A 22,121-nucleotide genomic window follows, 5' to 3' on the forward strand; every position below is an offset into this window, starting at 1 on the left:
ACTGAACAGAAAAAATCCAAAAGCCCATGCAGCAAAAACCGCACTGGAAAAAGTTGCAAAGCAGTTTCAGTAGAGAAATACAATCTGACGTCATCACTCATGACATGATTGAGGATAAATCCAACAAGTTGCTTCTGATAATCATTTCAACTTCAACAGATAGGCATGGTTCTAGCGTAGAATGTTAGCGTTAAATCATGAAGATCCTAATCTCTAAAAAACTATCTGACTGAAGTTCATTATATTTATAACTAAGGTGCCAAATATAAATTACATTGTAAATCTTGAAAATCCGCAGTGAATATTTTCATCGGTGTTGCGGATTGCTTCCCGGTTCAAATGGCAACACTGAGGAACCAAAAGCCGGATATAAAAATTCTGTGTTTGAAAACTTTTTTCCAAATGTTTTTAAAAGATTTTAAATGAATACCTTAAGTGGCAAGCGTAAAAAGTTGAAATGGTTTCTCTAGTAGCGCTAGCAGTTCTGTTGGCGTCGTTCGGAAGTGGATACAGCATCAGTTCGTTCCTGTACATGAACATACACAACAGTGGATTTCACAGGTTAAAAAACAAAAATTGTTTGCATAAAAATAAATAATGATCCTCTCGTTTTCAGAGAAATCCACTACACCCTGAAGTTTGCCGGAACGTCCAAAATGAGCTGTGACTTGCTGCTATTGCAGCAATTTCCGGCTTCGATGTATGTAGACACCGATCAGTTGACGACCATGAAAAAATTTAAAAAGGTTTGTTTTGAACCGGGGCTGACTGACCAATCATAAACGATTTTTTTTTTATTCGTTGTTTCAGATCAACAGCTACGTTCCGCTGTATGTCGACGTCGAGAAGCCGGAGAGTAAATCGAGTCCCTTTGTGGTATACCTTTTCGAATCGCTTCGGAAGGAAGTGAACATTACCTTGCCTATTCACTTCCGGTACCACGAACCCTCGGAGAAAAAGTAAGGTCCACCTACCTACTTGTTTTTATATTATAGATTTTCGATTAACAGGGATAGACCTTTTATTATGCCCAACTTCGCTACAGTAAAATGGAGGAGGCAATGCTAAATGCAACTAAAAATCTTTTAAAAAATATTTCAATGTATGAATTTTTTGATTCAATCATTCCACTTTAAACATTAATCATTAAAATTTACTGAAAAGTTGCTGCAAATACTACGGATCTCTCAAGATTTGTATAAAGTTACATTTTCGACTCAAATTAACGCATTGCGGACCAAAAACTAGATATCTTGTTTTTTCGCGCTCGCCGTAAATGTGTCACAACTAGAATCATATTTAAATGTTATAAATTAAATAATGACATATTTAACAAAATTGAAAACATTTTTGGTAACTCAGAGACACAAAATTTATACAATTTGGTCCAGTTGTTTCTGAGTTATAGGGTGCCGAATTTTCGTTGTGTCAAGTATTTCTTAATTCAAATTTCGAACAAACTTGAATCCTCCTCAGTTTAGGTAATGCTTCATAGACTTGACCAAACCGTTATCTTGTACGGTGGGAAAAGTTTTTATTTAACGTCTCCATTTTTATTAAGCAGCTATGTATTTCCAATTGGCTCATATTGTTTCTGTTGCAGATTTGAACGCATTCAAATTGAAAGCCCAACCGTGCACATCCAGTGCCGAAACGGTAACGGTAAAAGCACCCTCAAAGGGCTGCCCACGCAAAGGTTGCCATGCCCGAGCAGTGCTATGATCTACGACTACGACAAACTGGGAGATGCATCGTTTTGTGACTGGCAGGAGCTGGAATTCAATGTAAGTTGAGAAATGTTAAATTGGAGAATATTTAACGTTTGAAGAGTTGCTTTCCCACAGAATGTACCGACTGTGATTAGCGTCCTCATACCGGTGGGAAATAGTGCCTCGTACAAATTCGTACTGCCAGCCACAATCCTGGTCAGCTGGATAGGTAGCATGTATCTAATCTATATCATTTTCCGTTCAGGTAAGCGAATTAACAAAAAGCTCTTGTAGGGGAGTGTGATCTCAAATAAAAAACATTCGTAAACTTAATAGTTGGTATTTTACGTAACATGATTTTTGTTTATTTGATACAATTTACAAAAATAATCTACACTATTCTACTTTGCCTCAAATTGGAATGTTTCAGTTCAGTACTGAAGTTTGGCAAAATTTGATAACTTATACATATTTTCTCAGTTGTATATAATAGGATAATCGTTACACCTAGAAAGTACATTCATTTCCGTGAGTCGGATTACGTTGTAAATTTTTTAATGATATTTTCATCTAGTAAGAGCACTCGGATTTCAATGTCTTGTATATTTTTTTTGAATGGGTAAGCTCGAAAAAAATGTCCTCCTCGGAGACGAGGCAACAATTCCATTAATTCATCATTGTGTGGAGTTGTTTTGTCTTAGTTTTAAATATTATATCGAATTTATTTAGACTAGACGTAGCACTTTGCGCTGTACATTCGATACCGGGCAAAATGGAAGACCGCATCCTTCTCCTATTCGGTGGTATGGTTAGTGGGTTGGTTGTTGGGCACGGCAGCTTCGGAATCATCTGAAAGAAACGGTTTAGCATTGAATATCACATTTCCCTGAAATCTATTTTTATCTTGAAACTTAAAAGATAATATTATAAAAAAAAAGTATAGAGAATGCTGAATTATGTTTAAAATAAGGATTTTGAAAATCATTTAATTCTCAATTTGTAGACCGATTTTCTAGACTCTTACCATCTTTTTTGTTTGGCTGCGGTTCATTCCATGGCTGTATGTCTGCCTTGCCCAAAATGATGAAAACAAGATTCCCGCAGAAGTACACGGCGGCCGATATGTAGAATACAGTTCGCCACTGAACAGGGTCTTTCTGTAAGGATTAAAAGCAGTGATTAGTACGCGTTCTGTTTCGTATTCAAGTTTTGAGGTACTAACCGCATCGCTGAGGACTACACCCACGATAAGCGGAGCGATAATTGACATAATGTTAGCGGCACAGTTCGTGATGCCCATCATCGTGCCAGCATGGTTCGGAGCCAGATCAATGTGGTTCACCTGGAAGCCGAGATATGTTGCTGAATTTATACCGACGGCTGCTGTGAGTAGAGCGATGGCCAAATCGGTTTGACCCTTTGGCACGTAAGCCAGTCCCAGAAGGGCCACCATAGGGATCCAGAGACCGATTGTATTAAACAGCTTCCTACTGGTCACTCGAGAAAGATACTGCCGATTGATGAGGAAGTCTGAGATTGGACTGAAAATCAAACTGAGAATCCACATAACAAAGTACGGCAAACTGGATAGCAGAGCGTTGCTTTTGATATCGAGATCAAGAACATTCTTCATGTACGTAGGCATCTCGGTGAGCAAAGTCCAGAATCCCCAATTGTGGCTACTGTGCGCAATTGTTAGTGCTATCATGGGTGCTGACGTAAGAATGGCTTTCCATGGTGTGATAATTTTCTTGCTGTGATCTTGATTTCCGAGTGAAGATTCGATAAAGTCACGTTCTTCTGCAGATATACTACGATGTTCGACCGGGGAATTTCCTCCAAAAAAGAACCACAAAATCGACCACACAACGCCAGCGGCTCCCGATATGTAGAAAATACCAGGCCACCCAGTCGACGAAGACGCCAGCACACCACTGATGGCCAGCATTACAACGGTACCGAACTGGGCACCGGCATAGCAGTACGTCCCCAAACGACCACGCTCTGACACTGGGGCCCATTTCGACAGCAAGGTGTGTGTCGACGGAAAAATAAAACCTTGGCTCAATCCCTGTATAATCCGGAGACCGATTACCAACTGCAAGAATTCCAAAAAGAAATTTTTATTTTGCCCCAACGTTATTTTTTATCCAATGCACCCTACCTTTGCACCGCCAACATTGGCACAGATTGGAGTCAGAACGGCCAGCGAAGAACAGATGCCAAGTGAAAAAAGCAACAAAACCTTGGCTCCGAAGCGTTGCGCCATTTGGCCGGCCGGAATCTGGGTGATAACGTAGCCCCAGAAAAAGCTGCTCAGCACGTAGGATTGCGTTTTTTCGTCCCAGTCGAACTCCTCGAAATCTTCGTTGGCCGCCTTTTTATCCGTCATTGCTACGATGGCCACCGATAGGTTCACCCGCAGGGCATAGGCCACGGTGAGGCCGAAGAACAGCAGAAGCGCTTGCACATGCCGGATGCCGAAGCCACTTGCTGCGGATGACAGGAAAGAAAAAAATGTTTATTTTAATTAGGAACTTAAACAACGAAATTGTTGAAATAAACGGTAAGATCATAATCGATTCAACTATATAATTGTAAGCCAAAAATCATGAGTTGAACCTAGGGAAGAATGACACTCCGTGTTAAACTCCCATAACAAAGAAAAAAAAACATGAGTTGAAAAGAGGAATTTAAACATTCAACCTCAGAATAAGAAATTTGAAAACAAATAACTAATAATATGTACCTAAATCACGAATAGTTTACAACGTACACATTCAAAGTCAGACCTTGAATATAAGACTGAAAAATTTAAAATTCAGAAAGGAGAATCAGAATCCAAAAGAAAAAAATATATAAGAAAATAAATAATAATCAAATTATGGGATTTAGAAGAAAAAAACAAGAATTGTAGCATTCAATTCAAGATTAAGATTTAAAACACATTTACAAATTCAGATTCAAAATTCAATACAGCTCTTCCAGATTCAGAATCCAGATTCAGAGATTCAGAATCAGAATTCAGATTCAGAATTTAGATTCAGAATTCAGATTCAGAATTCAGATTCAGAGTTCAGATTCAGAATTCAGATTCAGATTCAGAATTCAGATACAGAATTCAGATTCAGAATTCAGATTCAGAATTCAGATTCAGAATTCAGATTCAGAATTCAGATTCAGAATTCAGATTCAGAATTCAGATTCAGATTCAGAATTCAGATTCAGAATTCAGATTCAGAATTCAGATTCAGATTCAGATTCAGATTCAGATTCAGATTCAGAATTCAGAATTCAGATTCAGAATTCAGATTCAGAATTCAGATTCAGAATTCAGATTCAGAATTCAGATTCAGAATTCAGATTCAGAATTCAGATTCAGAATTCAGATTCAGAATTCAGATTCAGAATTCAGATTCAGAATTCAGATTCAGAATTCAGATTCAGAATTCAGATTCAGAATTCAGATTCAGAATTCAGATTCAGAATTCAGATTCAGAATTCAGATTCAGAATTCAGATTCAGAATTCAGATTCAGAATTCAGATTCAGAATTCAGATTCAGAATTCAGATTCAGAATTCAGATTCAGAATTCAGATTTAGAATTCAGATTCAGAATTCAGATTCAAAATTCAGATTCAGAATTCAGATTCAGAATTCAGATTCAGAATTCAGATTCAGAATTCAGATTCAGAATTCAGATTCAGAATTCAGATTCAGAATTCAGATTCAGAATTCAGATTCAGAATTCAGATTCAGAATTCAGATTCAGAATTCAGATTCAGAATTCAGATTCAGAATTCAGATTCAGAATTCAGATTCAGAATTCAGATTCAGAATTCAGATTCAGAATTCAGATTCAGAATTCAGATTCAGAATTCAGATTCAGGATTCAGATTCAAAATTCAGATTCAGAATTCAGATTCAGATTCAGAATTTAGATTCAGAATTCAGATTCAGAATTCAGATTCAAAGCTTATCCTCTGATTGCATGGGTTCGATTTCCATCTCGGCAATAGGCGTAAAATGATAATCTGAAGTTACCCACGTTAATTCATTCTGTAAAACCTATATCGGCTAAGACGGTGTCTTTCTAAATAATTAAGATTCAGAATTAAAATTTTAATCCAAAACTTTCTTCTAAGATTAAGCTTTATAATTCAATATCAATTTAAGACTGAAAATTCAAAACTCAAGAGAAAGCGTTAGAATTCATAGTTAAAAATTAATAATTAGTAGCGGAAATCAGAATCGGAAATCTAAATTCAGAAATTTGAAATCCGAATCAAAGCCTGAAAATAGAATTACAACTAAGAATGTAGTATTCAACAATAGAATTCGAAATCAAAATGTTCATTAACTTTTTGGTATAGATTTTTGTGTCAAATTGAGCAATAGATTCAGGCTTAGAAGCTTCATTCCAGGATTTTTTAACTTATTTTTTTTTCAAGAAATTATAAAAAAAAGATGTGCAAGTTTGTTACTTCATGAAATGAAGAGTTACTTCGAAACTTGATAAGATTGTAAATTATATTCAATGCATATAGAAAAAAATCAAAGATAATTACGCTGGTGTGCAAGATCGATGGGTCGGTAGTCATAGCGTCGGCCAAAACAATTGAACATAGTTGTGACGTATGAGATTCGAGTTTCTGCTGAGATGCAGATGTCCCTTCGCTGGAGATATCGGCTTCAGATGATTTGGTGACGACGTTGAAGAACTCCGCTGAAGCAGCAATTCACTAGACTGAGCTGGACGACTGGAAGACGACGAGGAACATCGAGGACAATCCTGAACTATTATTGTAACATATGGAATTTGCATTTCTCTTATCTCATCACTCAACACAACACAGCTGCTGGATTGCCGATTTATGGCTGTGGAACAAAGAATCCATTCGTCAATGACCGATTAATCTCTGCACAAACGTTCTGAACGGCGACGCGCTCAACCAACGAAGGTCATCGCATTAATTGCAATTGCTGTTGGAGTTTCTTAATGATTCTCCAGTAACACTGAACTACTAAATATTAGTTGAACGATTTCATTAGTACACTTGCACTTAAGATTTGTAGAATCTGCCAGCTGGGATCGAACACTTTCGGTGCTTCCTCAAAGCAGTTTTAAAACCGTTTTAAAACTTGACACGTTTCCAAATTCGTTTTGAGTACTTAAGCTTTACAAATTTTGCACACTACAGAAAAATTAATTTCCCCTACATTTCCCATGTACGAGGCAATTCTGTTTCAGAACCACAGCTGGAGTTTATAGACTGATACCTCGACTCTACTCACACGGGGGTGAGCTTATACGCTTGACGCGTCTAGTTTTGTGGTTTGTTTTTATTCGTCCCCTTTTTCTCTGAGCTGAGGCTGTGTGTGAAATGCATTTACGAACGTGGATATCAATCGTTTGGCAAATCTCCATGAAAGTGATTTTCGTTTGGATTATATTTTGTTAAAGTTAAAGTGAAGAATTCAATCAACGTTAGGTTTGTTTTTGCAGTTGAAATAAAGAAATTTTTAGTTCTTGGCTCTTGGATATTTAGAAGTATGAAGTATCTAAAGAAATAAGATAAAAGCATAGAAGGCTATGCAGCCTTTCCATGTGGCTGGTCCAATACAGAAGCTAAAGACAAAAATGTTAAATATGGGGACTTTCATTACTTATGAGACAATTTGCGCCGAGGGTCTCCAGATTTAACCCGAAATTTCAAATTTGGTTAACCAATTGTAGGAACCATTTTAACATTCAGACCGAGATTTTTGCTATTTGAAACACACATTTTACAGTTTTAATAAATTGATTATTTCCGAAATATTCGACGTTAGATTTTTTCATAAAAAAAACCAAACCATATTTCAAATGGAAAATTACTATACATGTTTCAACAGAAATCATAAAACAACGAATGGAAATTTTATCAATAATCAAAATAATGAAAATAATCAATAAAAAATTAAACTTCCGCATGAAAAGCCTTCAAACCTTTAAAAAGTGTTAAAAAGTAACTTGTACTTCACCAAATATTTTGCAAAAAAAAAGTCACTTTGTAGCCCATTTTCTGTTGCAACTTTCATCTGAAGATCACACAATTTACACAATGAACTTTCAACGTCCCAAAACTATCGAAATACATAAAAGGAAAAAGTATTGGAAATATATCACTTATCAGAAAACTCAATTTTCGCTAAACCATGAAGATAGACGAAATTTTAGATTGAGTTACCGATAAAAACATTTTCGACAAAAACATGTTAAACAATTTGATATGTAAGTATTGGTAATGTGTGATTTTTATTTTAACCATTTTCTAGTAATTTTTACGCTAAGGGACATTGATAACGAAAATTATTAGTACCGTAAACTGGGGTAACTTTGATCAACATGAAATTTTTGCAGATAATCATCATAAACTAACTATAAAGTTAAAATATCGGAAAACTGTTTACTACGTGAAAGCCTATAAATTGAGTTACAAATAAGCTAAATTTGGTTTTTTAGGAGATTTTAAATGTTGCTTAAAATGTAATTTTAAAATCTTAAAATATCTGGTTTTTTGAAGACTCACAAACAAACATCTCTCCTGATCAAATTAAAGCATTTAGGGGCAAATGGGTTGTTTAATGTGAAATTTCAACTTTTTTCTTGGTTTAGGTTTAGTTTAAGTGTTATTTTTTTGGACATTTGATGATAATTTTTGGATGTTGAAAAAAAAACGATAGTTTTCATGAAAAAGCCCGTATGGAAAAAATGGCCAAAAACGCTTTCAAATGGTTATGTTTTAAGAAAACCAGAACATGGGGGCGAGGACTCAGGGAATTGCATTAAGGTAAAATTTCATTTGTTTTTGGGGCCAAAAAATATTGAAAAATGTTTATCATTTTTGCCCCTAAATGTATGCAGCAGCATTGTCCATCTTTTGAGTATATTTGTTTTTAGAAGAAAACGTTGAAAAATTCAATTGAGTCTTAACAAAAAATTATTGTTATCGATGTTTTGAGCCTTCTTTGCTAAATGGCGTCAAAACAATAAATTTGAAGATGTTGAGATTCGTAAAAACCATAGTGATCAAGGTTAGCCCGAAACTCGAATTCTGGTTTTGTAACAAACATTTAATTATTACCACCAATGTCGTTTGAATTAACTGCAATCAATGATCATGTTTAATACTGCTCACCTCAGTAAGTGTTTGAAAGCTTTTAAGTGTTACGAAAAAGCAACCCCTTCCAAAATATATTCAAAAATGCATGAAAAAAGTGATCAAAGTTCCCCCAATTTACGGTACTACAATTAATGCTTGACATTTTGGTGTCTTGAGATGAAATTTTCAACATAAAATGGGCTATAACTCATGACATTTTGAAATTTTGATGTGTTACTTAATGATTCGCGTTGAAAATTGAAAAAGTTGTATTGAATTTGTATCTTTATTTAGCTTTTAATGTGCATTTAAATTTTTCACGGAAAAATCTATCCTCAAATGGCCGGGCTTCGACCAGACCGAACTGAGCGCCATGAGAAAATTTTAAAATATCCGAAATTGCATCTCGTACAATCTCTATTCTAGATCGAAAAAGCGAGTATGTTGACTGAAAATAATTCCTTGGATTACAAACTATCGATGTTGGTTCATAAACATCAGGGATTTAGCCTCTTAACTTTTTTTTTATTTATTTGGAATCTTTGACCGTGAAGTCATACAGACTTAAAGTCTTAAAATTAAAAATTAACCTAAGTAACATACAATGTATCATTTTAAAATTAAGTTAAATCACGGATCGAACGTTTAAACATCGAATTTTATACGTTAAAGTCGAACAGGTGGGAAACTTCGTTGAAAGCATGACAGCATCGATGTAGTGGATGATTTTGGCCAAAACTCGTTCTGCTTCTTGGTAGCCAGAGAAAATTTTGATTGCGTAGTGCGCTCTCGATGAAAATATTTGCACATAAGGTTCAAATGTCTCGAAAAAATGCCGATGGCGTTCAGTTCGGTCTGGTCGAATCCCGACCAAATAACCTATAATATACAAGTTTTAAAAATATGCAAAACACCATGTGTTTTCAAGTCGCAATAATCAACCCAATTTGAAATTTTGGAAAAAATTTGGGGATCTCCTGGGCAAACCCGTTATATAATAAGAAAAAATCTTCTTATGGCTCATTGAAAACAAATCAAATACGAATATTACTCAATTAGGTAACTAAAATTTAAATGAAACGAACGCTTAAAAGTTTACTAAGCGCTTCAAAATTTGCTTGTAAAAAATTAAGTTAACATCTAAGTCTAATTTTAAAGTTGAAAAAATAACTATTCAGCTAATCGTTTAGACTTCCTCGAATAACTTTGAAAATGATAAACTTTTAATTCTTTTGCATTAGTTTTTAGATTTATTTTTTGAGTATTTTGTTGCAGCATGACAAAAATCACAAAAATGACAAGTTTTTTAATACATTTGCAATTTTTGTAATTGCTGTTTTTTTAAATTCTGTGTTTTTGTCACTTGTCTTTTTTATCATTTTGTCATCTACCTATGTTTTTGTTTATTTTCTTGAAATTTTCTTTATTTGTGTAAATTTTTGTCATTGCTATTATATTTATCATTATGTATAATTGTTTTCGCATTTTAACCATTGTTACTTCATTAATTTATGTTATTTACACATTTTGATTATTTAGTAGCTTTTGTTATTTTTACCCTTTTTGATAATTTTGCCATTTATGTGTTTACATAATTTTTTTAGCTATTTAAGTCGTTGTTTTAATTTTTTTTTTACCATTTAACTTTTTTGTAGTTTTAGCTATTTTTTTATTTTCATTATTTCTATTATGTCAGTTAGTTCTGTATTCTCTCTTGATTTCGGGATGAATAAGCCATAAGGATGCTTAAAATCCCTCGAGAAAAAAAAAATTCTCTCTTGCTGTGAATTTTTGACATAAGTGTATCTTTTTGATTTTTTTGTCATTTAAAAAAAAGTTATTTGTGTTTGTATCATTGTTGTATTTTTTATAATATTTCAAAATTTCATTCAAATAATTTTGTGTGTTTTTTACGGAAGTTATAATTTGTGTCATTTTTTCTATTCATATAATTTTTGTATTTTTTTTTAAATATTGTTTTTTTTTTCATAATAGCGATCATGTTTGTCATGTTAGTTTTTCCTTTTTTGTCGCTTGTTATTTTTGTTTAATTTTTTCGTTTTTGTCATATCTGGAATTTTTGTTGCTTTTTCATTATTTTGCCATTTGTATCCATTTCAATTATTTTTTGTCAATGTTTGTATTTTTTGGTCATATAAGGTCCATCTTTCCGTCAGAACGAATTTAATAGACTACCTTCGGGGCCGAGAAAAACCACCTAACGTTCCAGTGAGAGATGCGCAATGCTAGAATTGGACTCCATGTTCGAAATCTACCTTTTTTCGAAAAGCTATTGATCTTTGTCTTTAATTCTTTTTATTTTCATTTTCCCTTTCTAAGACCTAAGATCTGAGACTTGAGACCTGAGGCCAGAGACCTGAGATCCATGACCTGAGACTTGAGATCTGGGACTTGAGACCGGAGACATGAGACCTAAGACTTGACTCCTGACACTTGAGACTTGAGATCTGAGACCTGAGACATGATACTTGAGATCTAAGATCCTGGACCTGAGACCTGAGACTCGAGGCTCAAGTTTAAGGTCTCATGTCTCATGACTCATAGCTATGTCTCAGATCTCATGTTTCAGGTCTCATATCTTTGGCTTAATGTCTCTTGTGTCATGTCTCAGATCTCATGACTCACGTCTCAGGTATCAGGTATAACGTCTCAAGTCTAAGATTTAAATTCTCAGGGCTCATGTCTGAGGTCTCAGGTATAATGTCTCATGTCTCAGGTCTCAAGTATCATGTCGCATGTCTCATGACTCATAGCTATGTCTCAGGTCTCATGTCTCAAGTTTCTTATCTTTGGCTTAATGTCTCTTGTTTCGTGTCTCAGGTCTCATAATTCACGTCTTAGGTCTCAGGTCTTAGGTCCCAAGTCTGAGGTCTCATGTCTTAGGTCTCATGACTCGGGTCTCAGGTCTCCAAGTCTCAGAAGATTCTTCCAGCTTCAAAAAACTTGTTTCCTTTGAAAAGGACTATTTTCTCTCAGATACCGCGTTTGTTGCAAAAACAGTGTAAAAAACAGGCTTATTTTCGAAAACCGCATAAAAATAGTCGTGTCAAAAACCGTCGTGAAAAAACGTAATTTTTTCATATTTTTATCATTTTTTGTCATTTTTTCTTCTCACGTATATTTCCATTAATGGCCGATTTTTTCAATTTTTTTTATTTTTGTATTTGATTTATCTTCGTCATTCGTGTAAATTTTGCTATTCCTACTATTCATTTTATCATGTTTTCAATTTTTGTATTTTTATCATTTTTAAAATGTTTGTAATTTTTCTTATGTTAATATGTCAAATTTTGTCATTCTACTTCTGTTTTTTATTGTTAATTTGGTTTTTTTTTCATTTAAGACGTTTTTTTTTCAATTTGATCGTTATCATATTTTCTAGGTTTTGTCGTCTCTTGTTTTCGTTATTATTTTTCATTTATGTCATTTTTATGTTTTTGCCATTTTATTGTCAATTGTTAATATCATTTGTGTCATTTTTACTACATTTATTTTACGCCATTCTCCATTTGTGTCATTTTTCTTATTGTTGTAATAATAATTTAAGTCATTATAAAAATCAAAAAGTCTGATTTCAATACTCCGTTCGTGCTTAAACACAACAGTAAATTACACTCTCTTAAAATCAACCTCTACCTGTTGCTCAAACACATACTCTCTGTTTATAATTTCGTCTCCCATCAGCTGCTTTCAGCAATGTTTGGTGTATGGGAACTTTCCAATTCATTCAACAAAACGTACAGATACCTACCCCGGTATCGCTGCAGCTCGATTCATACACGTACCTTCACAGTGATCATTCTGTTTTTTTTTTTGAATTTAGTATGGTGCTGGTATGGTTACTATCGTACCTTGATACTTTGAAACTGACACAGAGGTCTTATGAAAACTTATTCGGATAATCTTCAAAAAAAATTGATAAATTGGGGCCCTCGGAATCAGAGGAAGATACATGGGAGAGCAGTTTTAATTCAATTAAAAAAGTTTTTTTTTTAAATTCTGAGTTTTGAAACAGATGTAGATTAAGATATGATGAATCGATTGATGTATTTAACTCAAAATCGATTATTTCGGCACTTATCCCCCATATGATTCTGAGGGCCTCAATGTACGATGGGAACCTTTTAATCAATTTAGGTTTCTTATTATATAAAAATAATAAAATTAGGTTATGTTTAATTTTCTATTTTAATTTAAAAATATATTTGATTTTTTGTTTTTAACCATCAATTTGAAACGACATTCCCTTTGCCTTTCGATAAATATAAACTCAACCCGAGCAGACTTTGATGCCCGAATTGATAGCAAACTGAGATCATAATACGGTGTCAACAGCAAACTGACAGCATGTTTTGCTGTAAAATTTTGTACGAGAGCAAAATAAGGCATAATTAAGGTTTCTTAAACGTTTATTTTACAGCAAATTGATGTCACATTTAGGTATCAACAGCAAATGATGAGCACAATTTGGTGTAGAATTTTATATGATAGCAAAACTAGGCATAATAAAGGTATCCATATGTTTTTATGAATAGAAGCCTGAGACCAAAATTATAGCATAATTTGCTGTACAACTAACCCAACAACAAAATTCAGCATAATTGAGGTACACTTAATTTTGAAGAAAAAAATCAAAATTGTAGCCTCATCTGGCAAATAAAATAAATTTTTTTTTCTTCTTTGAAAGAAAACATTGATAGCAAAAATAGGCAATGATTAGCTATCTATAATTTATATATTTTTCACAGCAAAAACTAAATCATTCAATTTCGACCATCGCTTAACACACAAATTTATGTTGTGTTTGGAATACACAACGTGGTTTGTAAAATTGCAAACCAAAAGCTAGCAAAATTAGGCATCATTATAGCATCTTTAATTTTTACACTATATAAATCTGAAATCAAAATTATAACAGAATCGAATAAAGAATGAGTTCATTTAATAGAATAAACATTGATAGCAAAACTGGGCATATTTGAGCCTATTTATATATTTTTTAAATAAATTTCTTTTTCATGTTTATGAATCGATACACAGGCAATTGAAACTCCTATCACAAAATAATTGTTAATGGCGTAGTAACCCTTGTATGCAATATGTTATTTTCAAATTTTGATCTCTAGTTTATTTGTAATTTTTTCTTTGAACTACATTGGTACAATAACCTTATTCTTTTTAATCCTTGGTCATTTCATAGATAGCAATTAAAATTTTATCAAAAACTTTTAAAAAAATTATTACTGAGAGACTGTTTTTGAAAAAAATATGAAAAGTTTAAGTGAGTTCACTTTACATGGACTGCAAAACATAACACGAAATTTGCCTTTATTTAATAAAAAAAGTAAATAGTAATTTCTCTGTTATCTGAATGAAAAAATCACAATGAGTTATCTTGTACTATAGCTAAATATTATGTTAAAGTCCTTGAGGTTTTTTCTCACATTTTCAGCTTGATTAAGTACTGTGAAAGATTTCAAACTATAAGAATACATTTAAATTTTTAAAGAATAATTAAAAAATATATATTCTACTCTATTTAAACACTCAAAACTATACCAAAAACAATTCTGTTTTTTGGCATAAATCGTTTAGATAGAGGTCAATAAAGTTACACATTCCATTGGCATCACATTTTTCTCAACGGTTTTAAATTCATGCAGAAGAGGTTAATTTAATTTTTAACTCCAACTCACAAATTTTTTTTTGCCAAGAAATAACCGTAAACAAAATATTTTTTTCATTTTAATGTAAAAATCGAATCTGCTCCTCGAAAAACTTGAAACATGAATCGAATCGTACTTCGTTTTTTTATTCCACAGTCATTGTGTGTACTGAATTTAAAACAAGATTGAGAACTTCACATATGTTCCTGCTATAACGCATGGATTCATAAAAAGAAATTTCTATCCAAGCTTTTGATAAAACTTTTACTCGGACATATTCCAAACTCGGCAACGGTTTCGCTTTTTTTGCTATCCCGAACAAACAGGCTAATTTTCTCAGCAACCAAATTAACCGTTTGGACGAGGTTCGGCTTAATGGATTTTATGTTAAAGTATTATTAATTTAACACAAATTTAAAAAGTAGTAAAATTGATTTCTCGATCGTAAAATGCGTAGCGCTAGCCATATTTTTATGTTACTGATCCAACATGAATAGAGTAAACAAAACAGAAAAGCAACAAAACAAATTCTTTATCACTGGCTGGTAAAAAGTGTTTGCGACGCGATGGATCCCGGCAAGATCTCTGTTGGTCATGGAAGATGACTTAAAGGATAACCGGTTGGTGAACGTAGGTGAATTCAGGAACATACGGAGTAGCATGCATGCACAAAGCCTGAAGGTAACTGCAGCTTCAGAAAAAGGTAAGATTTACGATACCACCATCAATTATGTATATGTATATATTCAATAATTTCAATTACACAATCTTCGTCACAGGCACTCAACAAACTCCAGCAGCTGCTCCCTGCCCGAAAAAAAAAACCATTTTTCGGGGTTTCGGTTGGCGTGATTCTCACTAGCGGTTATTATTCAGTTACTGGTACTGGAAAGTTGTGATTGTTAGTAAGTATTTTAATCGAAATTTATTTTTTATAAATAACAATTAAACTTTTTAACTAACAAGTGAATCGTTTTCGGCTCAGGCAATTCTTCCTCATTCGACTACCAGTGCTCCAAACGGAAACAATAAAAGAGGAGCCAATTTAATCAATGCATCATCATTCTATTTCCATTGGAAAAGGCGAACAACTCTGATGGCGGCTCGATAATACTTAGCGGTAACATCACAAGTTTTTATGAAACCAGTGCAGTTCTCTGTGAGCCAGTCCTTAGAATTTTCAAAGGTACAGCGTGGGTGTTGCAAAGTAGCAGAGGTAAGTATGTAATGCATATTTATGCTTTTTTCCAAGAGCAACCAAGAGTTCTGAACCATTTTAAAGCGAAATGATATTGATTATCGTATCAACATATATGTACCAATCACAAATTTTAACTCCTTAAGGTATGCAATGCATGTGATTACCATGTATGCTTTTAAGGGAGTACATTTTGTTAGCTGATATTTCGGGTCGCTCAATTTTTTTAAACATAGTTTTTCAGGCTTCTGTAAACAGAACAGTTTTTTTTTTGTAAGAAGGATTCAGACATTTTTTTATCTGACATTTATGTAATAAAATAACTCAAAAATTTGAATATTTCTAGGCCTCAAAATTTACGGTTTATTCCATTGTACTATGAATATTCTTCCTTCGATTTTAAAACCATTGCATAAGTGAAGGCTGTCATAACTGTGTATGAATCCCGGAATATTTGAATAATATTCATATGTTCTTTGTTTGTACGGGTATAGTAAAAAATCATAAGATTAAATTTTGGCTAACAGGGTGAAATACATGTTCTTTAGTATGGCTGATAAAGTTGAGATACGGTTGATATGTGAATGTAATTATTGAAAATTAGTACTCAATGTAATAGTAACCATTTATGGCTTCAATCTTTAAAAAAATAACAATTTTCGAAAATTTCACCATCTTATCTAAATTCTATCAAAATAACTGTGTTATTGTCAAAATAGAACACTGATAGACGCACTTTAACTTAACTATATAAACTATTTTCAATAAATTGTACACACTAGTGTTATATTTTTGCCTTTTCAGTTTTATCTAATACATACAGTTAAAAACAAAACTTTGGATAAGGAAAATCGCCTTCACTTATACAATCGTGAATGGTGATGACATTCATAATACATAGACATGTTCTTTTACAGGAAAGCCTGCTCCTTGGTTTACACTACGAATGATTGAAGATGATAAAATACTTTTCTTGATTCGTGTGCTAGGTTCCTAACAAAATGCGTTTAAAATTTGTTTCAAAGATGTACCAGTTAATCACATAATTGACCGTTCACAGTCGCACTCACACAGGTTTCCAAACCCTGCAGTTCCATAAATTTCTACTGCAGTGATATTTTATCATCAAACTGTGAAATGTTATCTCACTATTCGATAAGATTTTCAAAAAGTCAAGTGCTGTATTTAAGTCTCAAACATAAAAAAAAATCAAATCTCAGATAATAGAAAGTTTTAAGCAAAAAAATCTTTGCAGTAACGTAAACTTTGCGACTTCCTGTATATTGAAATTAATTTGTAACAAACTTTAAACGCATTTGGTTAGGAATCACACGAATCAAAAAATAGAGGTTTTCCATCTACAGTCAATCATTGTATAAACAAAGGCGCAAATTTTCATGTTATATGAACATTGTCATGTATACAGATAACGCCACCACTTCTGATTATGATTGCATAAGTGAAGGCGATTTTTATTACCCATAGTTTAACATGGTAGGTGCAATTCTGTGCATAGTGAAAATCGCCTTTACGTATGTAATGAATATTAAAGGCGATATTCATAATATGAATACCCGTTCAGACTTAAGTTGCAAATCCACGTGAACTTTTTTGAAGTAAAAGACTTAAAAACTCTACAGGCATACATTTCAGACAAAATTATCGCAAAATTTGCTATCACGCCTAGAGAGTTAAATTTGCTGTGATTTTGCTCGACATAAGGAATCTTCGAACATATTCAGCAACATAATACCAATTTTAGCTTAAACTTAGTCCTTACTACACCTCACTTTTAAAAGATTTGAAAGCATAATGATATCAAATTTTGGTGTACATGAAAAATAAGTGATGTTCTATATTGGCATCATCGTGCTCTCCAAGCTCTCAAAAAACGAGGTGTAGTTATGGTCTCACTTTTAGCAAAATTAGGTATCACTTTGCTAACCAAGTATGAAAATTTGTGCTCTCATTTTTGCTGTGTACCACCTTATGTCAAGCAAAATGAGAGCAAATTCGGCTCTCAGGGCGTGATAGCAAAATTTGCTATAATTTTGCCATAAAAGTCTGCTCGGGAAAGGATTACGGTGAAACCAATTTGACCGTGATTTTGCGATAGTAAAGCAATTTATAACGGTCGCCATTGAAATAGAAGCAGATTTCCTACCGTAACCACTATTCATGATTGTTTTTACTCGTATAAATATTAAAAAAAAACACTACAATTTTAATATTTTATTTTTTGATCATAAAAAAACATAAAACTTAAGAGAGGATAAATTTATTCAAATAACAAAATTTATAAATGTTTTCTCTTTTTTAATTCACATAACTCTCTCAGAGTTTTTTTTTCTAATGATAAGAAGGAAATCTAACTCAAATTAAGGAAACCTTTTCAAACAATCCAGCAACAATCCACCAAACCTAATCAACAAATTTTAAACACTTTAAAGCGTAAAACCATAAACCTCGATACCCGTGAAATATACAAATTTTCTACTCACCCTCATTTCTGCGATTTCGCACCATGGTTATTTTCGATTTGAACCTCCACCGAGTCGTGGCGCGGGCACTAATCGATTAACAAATTTTACGGCACACCCGCATCAGGTGCAAGTTCTACGGAAACTGCAATTTCACTATCGAAATTGACCGGCCCATTAAGGTACTGGGATAGCCGTGGTCGACCTATCTAAAATAAACGTTTGCACAATTACCTACCCGTATGAGTAGAACTTGAGTTTGTTAGATGCAAACTTCTTATTATATGAAAAATAGATGACACTCATATCAACAGTATTTGAATGGTTTTTTTTTTCGATTAATGTCATAACGTAACTTCAAAGGTACGATTCAAGTACCTACTATCTGCAAATTTTATTCATACGACTCTATCTTTGACGGCTTGGCACTTGATGCAATCGTTCAGTAATCGACTTATCTCACTCTTCCTATCGGTGAAGAAACGGTCCTTTCGTTTGACTTGGCGGGTACTTCCACTATTCGTTCAAAATGAATATATTTTTATTTTCGAGTCAAGTATTTGTTGAAAAAAATTTCAAATCATTTTGTTTAGCTCCGAAGTAAACAAAATGCAATGTAACTTCGCCTTATCATTATATTGATACAGTAGTGACTTGTTTTTAAACAGTAACATGTCACGTTTGTGACGACTACTAGGGTACCTTTTTCGTTAATTGGCAGCATGGATCAGACGTGAATACGTGAAGATTCAAAATCGATTTTAGAGTAGTTTCTTGCTCACTAAGACAATATATTAATTCACAAACCAGCCGAAGAGAAAGTAGTTTAAAAAAGGGTTGACAATTTTTTTTCTCTCGAATAGATAAAATTTAAACTTAACCCTTCGTTTTATAAGGTAACAAATGTTCGCCAGTGTTTGTATGAAAACAGTGAAAATCGTATTTTGTTTTGATTCTTCTTACTTGATTCTTAAGAAAAAATACGAAATCATTAAATGAAGGGTTTAATCATTTAATGTGAACTCCATAGAATATGCTGAAAACAATTTGACCATCATTCGAATATGCAATTTTCAACGGTCTCCATAGTAACTGATTTTCTACCGAAAACACTAATTGGATCATCGAATCGTTCGATTGGTTTAAAATATTCCGAAAGTCGTCTCAGTTTGACATATACAGGCAGGGTAAATTTTTCTCATATACCTATTTCTTACTACTTAGATCGAATTTCACTTCATTTGAGATATTCCTATTCATATATTGACAAGAATGATCAAAACTATAAAATTGACATGAATGACATAAGTGACAAAAGACACAAATATAAAAAAAATGACAAAAACGTTGAAAACGATAAAAATGGAAATAATTGCCAAATTTTTGAAAATTACAGAAATAAAAAAAATGACGAAAAATACAGTAATTACAAGCATGGCAAAAATTAGGAAAATTACAGAAAAAAAATACGCAAATGGATGAAAATTGACAAAAATGTCATCATGGCCTAAATAACAAAAATGACAAAAAACGATAAAACTGTTCCAAATCACGAATGAGAAAAATGACTAAAATTACCAAATTTAAGTTTACTTTAAAAATATATAGGGGAGAATATGCATACTTGATCCCCTTTTCTTATTTCCATCATGCCTTTTAGCAACCCGCCGTCTTTTGCATTTTTTGACAGCGCGTTATTTCAAGTTTAAATGCTCCAAAAGAACGATACATGAAATCGTAGATGAACTCAGCATTTTCGCGTGACTTTAAAAATTGTGATAATTTTTAAGTTAAAGGAGACTTGATCCTCGAAGATAAAAGGTCCGTAGACTATTTTTTGCCATATTAGTGCTCATCTCACAGTTTGTAAGTATCAAAGAGAATTTTAAAAGTTTGTCTACTACCTTGGCGTCATTGCATACTTTAAGGCGCAATTTTCTAGTTTTTATGTGAATACATTATTTTTAGTCCTTTTTAACAAACGATTACTGGATAAACGTTAGTTATTGGACAGATATTAGTAATTTCTTGATAACCGATGATCACGATCTATTCAGAGGAAAAATACATATTTTTGGACTCTAGGGATTAATTATACCCATAACATACATTTTGGAAAACTTCTTCTTAAAAAAAATTACAGTTTACTATTGCTTTGAAAATATGGCATTATGAAGTTCGTATTATACTCCAACGATTGACATATTGGAATGAATATTTTTATTCTATTTTTTCATGTGAGAAACATTTAAAAATGATAAAAATAGATATTAAAATCACATTTTGTTAAATTTTTCAAACAAAGTTCAATAACTCGATAATTTTTTTTAATTTGTCGAGATAACAGCACTGTTATTTTTAACTTTTTGGCACATTTTTTTAGAACTTTTGATATTTGTAAGACACACCTGTTTCGAGATATAGCGAAGAAATCAAGTGTCCCCAGGGATCAAGTATCCTCATTCTCCCTTATATAAAAAAACCTCAAAATGCTTTATGAAAATTGAAACTCAGCCTATATGAACAGAAAACCATTTAAAATAAACTAGAAAATTTAATTTTGTAAACATTTTTTTATGTGATCATCTGTGAAAGTGGTTGATATTCGTTTTAGCTGATACTTTTACAAAACAGCAAAATAACATGAGCCTCAACTAAGATTCCCAAATCGTAATGTATATATATATATATATATATATATATATATATATATATATATATATATATATATATATATATATATATATATATATATATATATATATATATATATATATATATATATATATATATATATATATATATATATATATATATATATATATATATATATATATATATATATATATATATATATATATATATATATATATATATATATATATATATATATATATATATATATATATATATATATATATATATATATATATATATATATATATATATATATATATATATATATATATATATATATATATATATATATATATATATATATATATATATATATATATATATATAAAAATGAATGTTTGTCTGTCTGTCTGTTCCCTATAGACTCGGAAACTACTGAACCGATCATCGTCAAAATTGGCATCTGAGGGTTTTTGAGGCCGGGGATGGTTTCTGTAAAAGTCAAAACTCCATCCGATTCAAGGGAGGGGGGGCTTCCATACAAAGTTTGTAGTTTTTCGGAACAAATTAAAGTCATGACATCCATTTTCTCGAGATGTCTCGGTTTGTTTTTCGTCTCCTAGGTCGAAGCGTCGCGAGCCAACGTCGCGTGATTATAGTAACCATGGCATAGCATACTGATCAGTGGGAATATTTTGGCGCGTATTTCTCAACCAAGAATATTTTCAATGCAAGGGGTGGCGATATGAAGCCTTGATGTGATTTTTTCTACTTGATTCCTAGCTCATTTGTACAGCACATGGTTATGAATGACGCCTAGATGTGAATAATACATGTACATACCTACATTTTTTCCAAAATCTGAAATTGAAAAGTCATGGCATCCATTTTTAGATATTTGCTTTTCTTTGAGGGGTTTGTTTTTTGTCTCTATGGTCAAGCAAGCGTCGTCTCAAGTGGATAGTATCCAAAGCATTGATCGCTGGAAAAATTTAACAATTAGGCGCCTGTTTCTCAACCAAGTACCTATATTTCTTATGCACGTGGGGGCGATATGCAACCTAGATATGTTTTTTCTTGCTTTATTGTACATAGCACGTGGAAATAAATGACGCCTAGATGTGACACGGATTAGTATTTTATCAATCGAATCAAAAGCAATTGAAAGATTTGCAAAAATACTTCCATATTTGTTGTCCATATAGCATTTGTTGTCTCAAAAATATAAATTTAGTTCTGATGCTAATGAAATAACGGTATGACAC

At 32.7% G+C, this 22,121-nt stretch overlaps 2 protein-coding genes across 4 annotated transcripts in view; one reads left to right on the plus strand and one right to left on the minus strand.

Annotated features, from left to right (window-relative positions):
• Positions 1 to 319: 319 nt before the first annotated feature.
• Positions 320 to 2,042, plus strand: LOC129744798 (phosphatidylinositol-glycan biosynthesis class X protein-like). Its single transcript, XM_055737505.1, has 5 exons — positions 320 to 561; positions 617 to 746; positions 811 to 959; positions 1,604 to 1,784; positions 1,845 to 2,042. Exons 1-5 carry the CDS (start codon positions 458 to 460, stop codon positions 2,001 to 2,003), a joined length of 723 nt encoding a protein of 240 aa, XP_055593480.1. The 5' UTR covers positions 320 to 457; the 3' UTR covers positions 2,004 to 2,042.
• An 8-nt stretch (positions 2,043 to 2,050) lies between these two features.
• LOC129744797 (putative inorganic phosphate cotransporter) overlaps positions 2,051 to 22,121 on the minus strand; it is a 42,314-nt gene continuing 22,243 nt past the window's right edge. The window contains exons 1-5 of one of the 3 annotated variants that reach the window (XM_055737504.1): positions 18,241 to 18,382; positions 3,874 to 4,202; positions 2,932 to 3,807; positions 2,734 to 2,866; positions 2,051 to 2,558 (exon numbers count right to left, since the gene is read on the minus strand). In XM_055737504.1, the coding sequence (XP_055593479.1) occupies positions 2,503 to 2,558; positions 2,734 to 2,866; positions 2,932 to 3,807; positions 3,874 to 4,202; positions 18,241 to 18,265 (1,419 nt within the window). In that variant the 5' untranslated portion in view covers positions 18,266 to 18,382 and the 3' untranslated portion in view covers positions 2,051 to 2,502. Of the gene's footprint in view, positions 2,559 to 2,733; positions 2,867 to 2,931; positions 3,808 to 3,873; positions 4,203 to 6,277; positions 6,982 to 18,240; positions 18,383 to 22,121 lie in introns of those variants that run through there. The other 2 variants (XM_055737503.1, XM_055737502.1) reach the window with 2 other exon arrangements.

This window comes from Uranotaenia lowii, chromosome 2 (genome assembly GCF_029784155.1).
Source record: "Uranotaenia lowii strain MFRU-FL chromosome 2, ASM2978415v1, whole genome shotgun sequence".
Taxonomy (NCBI): domain Eukaryota; kingdom Metazoa; phylum Arthropoda; class Insecta; order Diptera; family Culicidae; genus Uranotaenia; species Uranotaenia lowii.

Bases quoted from the DNA above. Each gene is read 5' to 3' on its own strand.
- LOC129744798 (XM_055737505.1), top strand. From the start codon at position 458: ATGGTTTCTCTAGTAGCGCTAGCAGTTCTGTTGGCGTCGTTCGGAAGT. The intron at 562-616 runs GTTAAAAAACAA...TCTCGTTTTCAG, and splicing joins CACAACAGTGGATTTCACAG to AGAAATCCACTACACCCTGA. The intron at 1,785-1,844 runs GTAAGTTGAGAA...GCTTTCCCACAG, and splicing joins GGCAGGAGCTGGAATTCAAT to AATGTACCGACTGTGATTAG.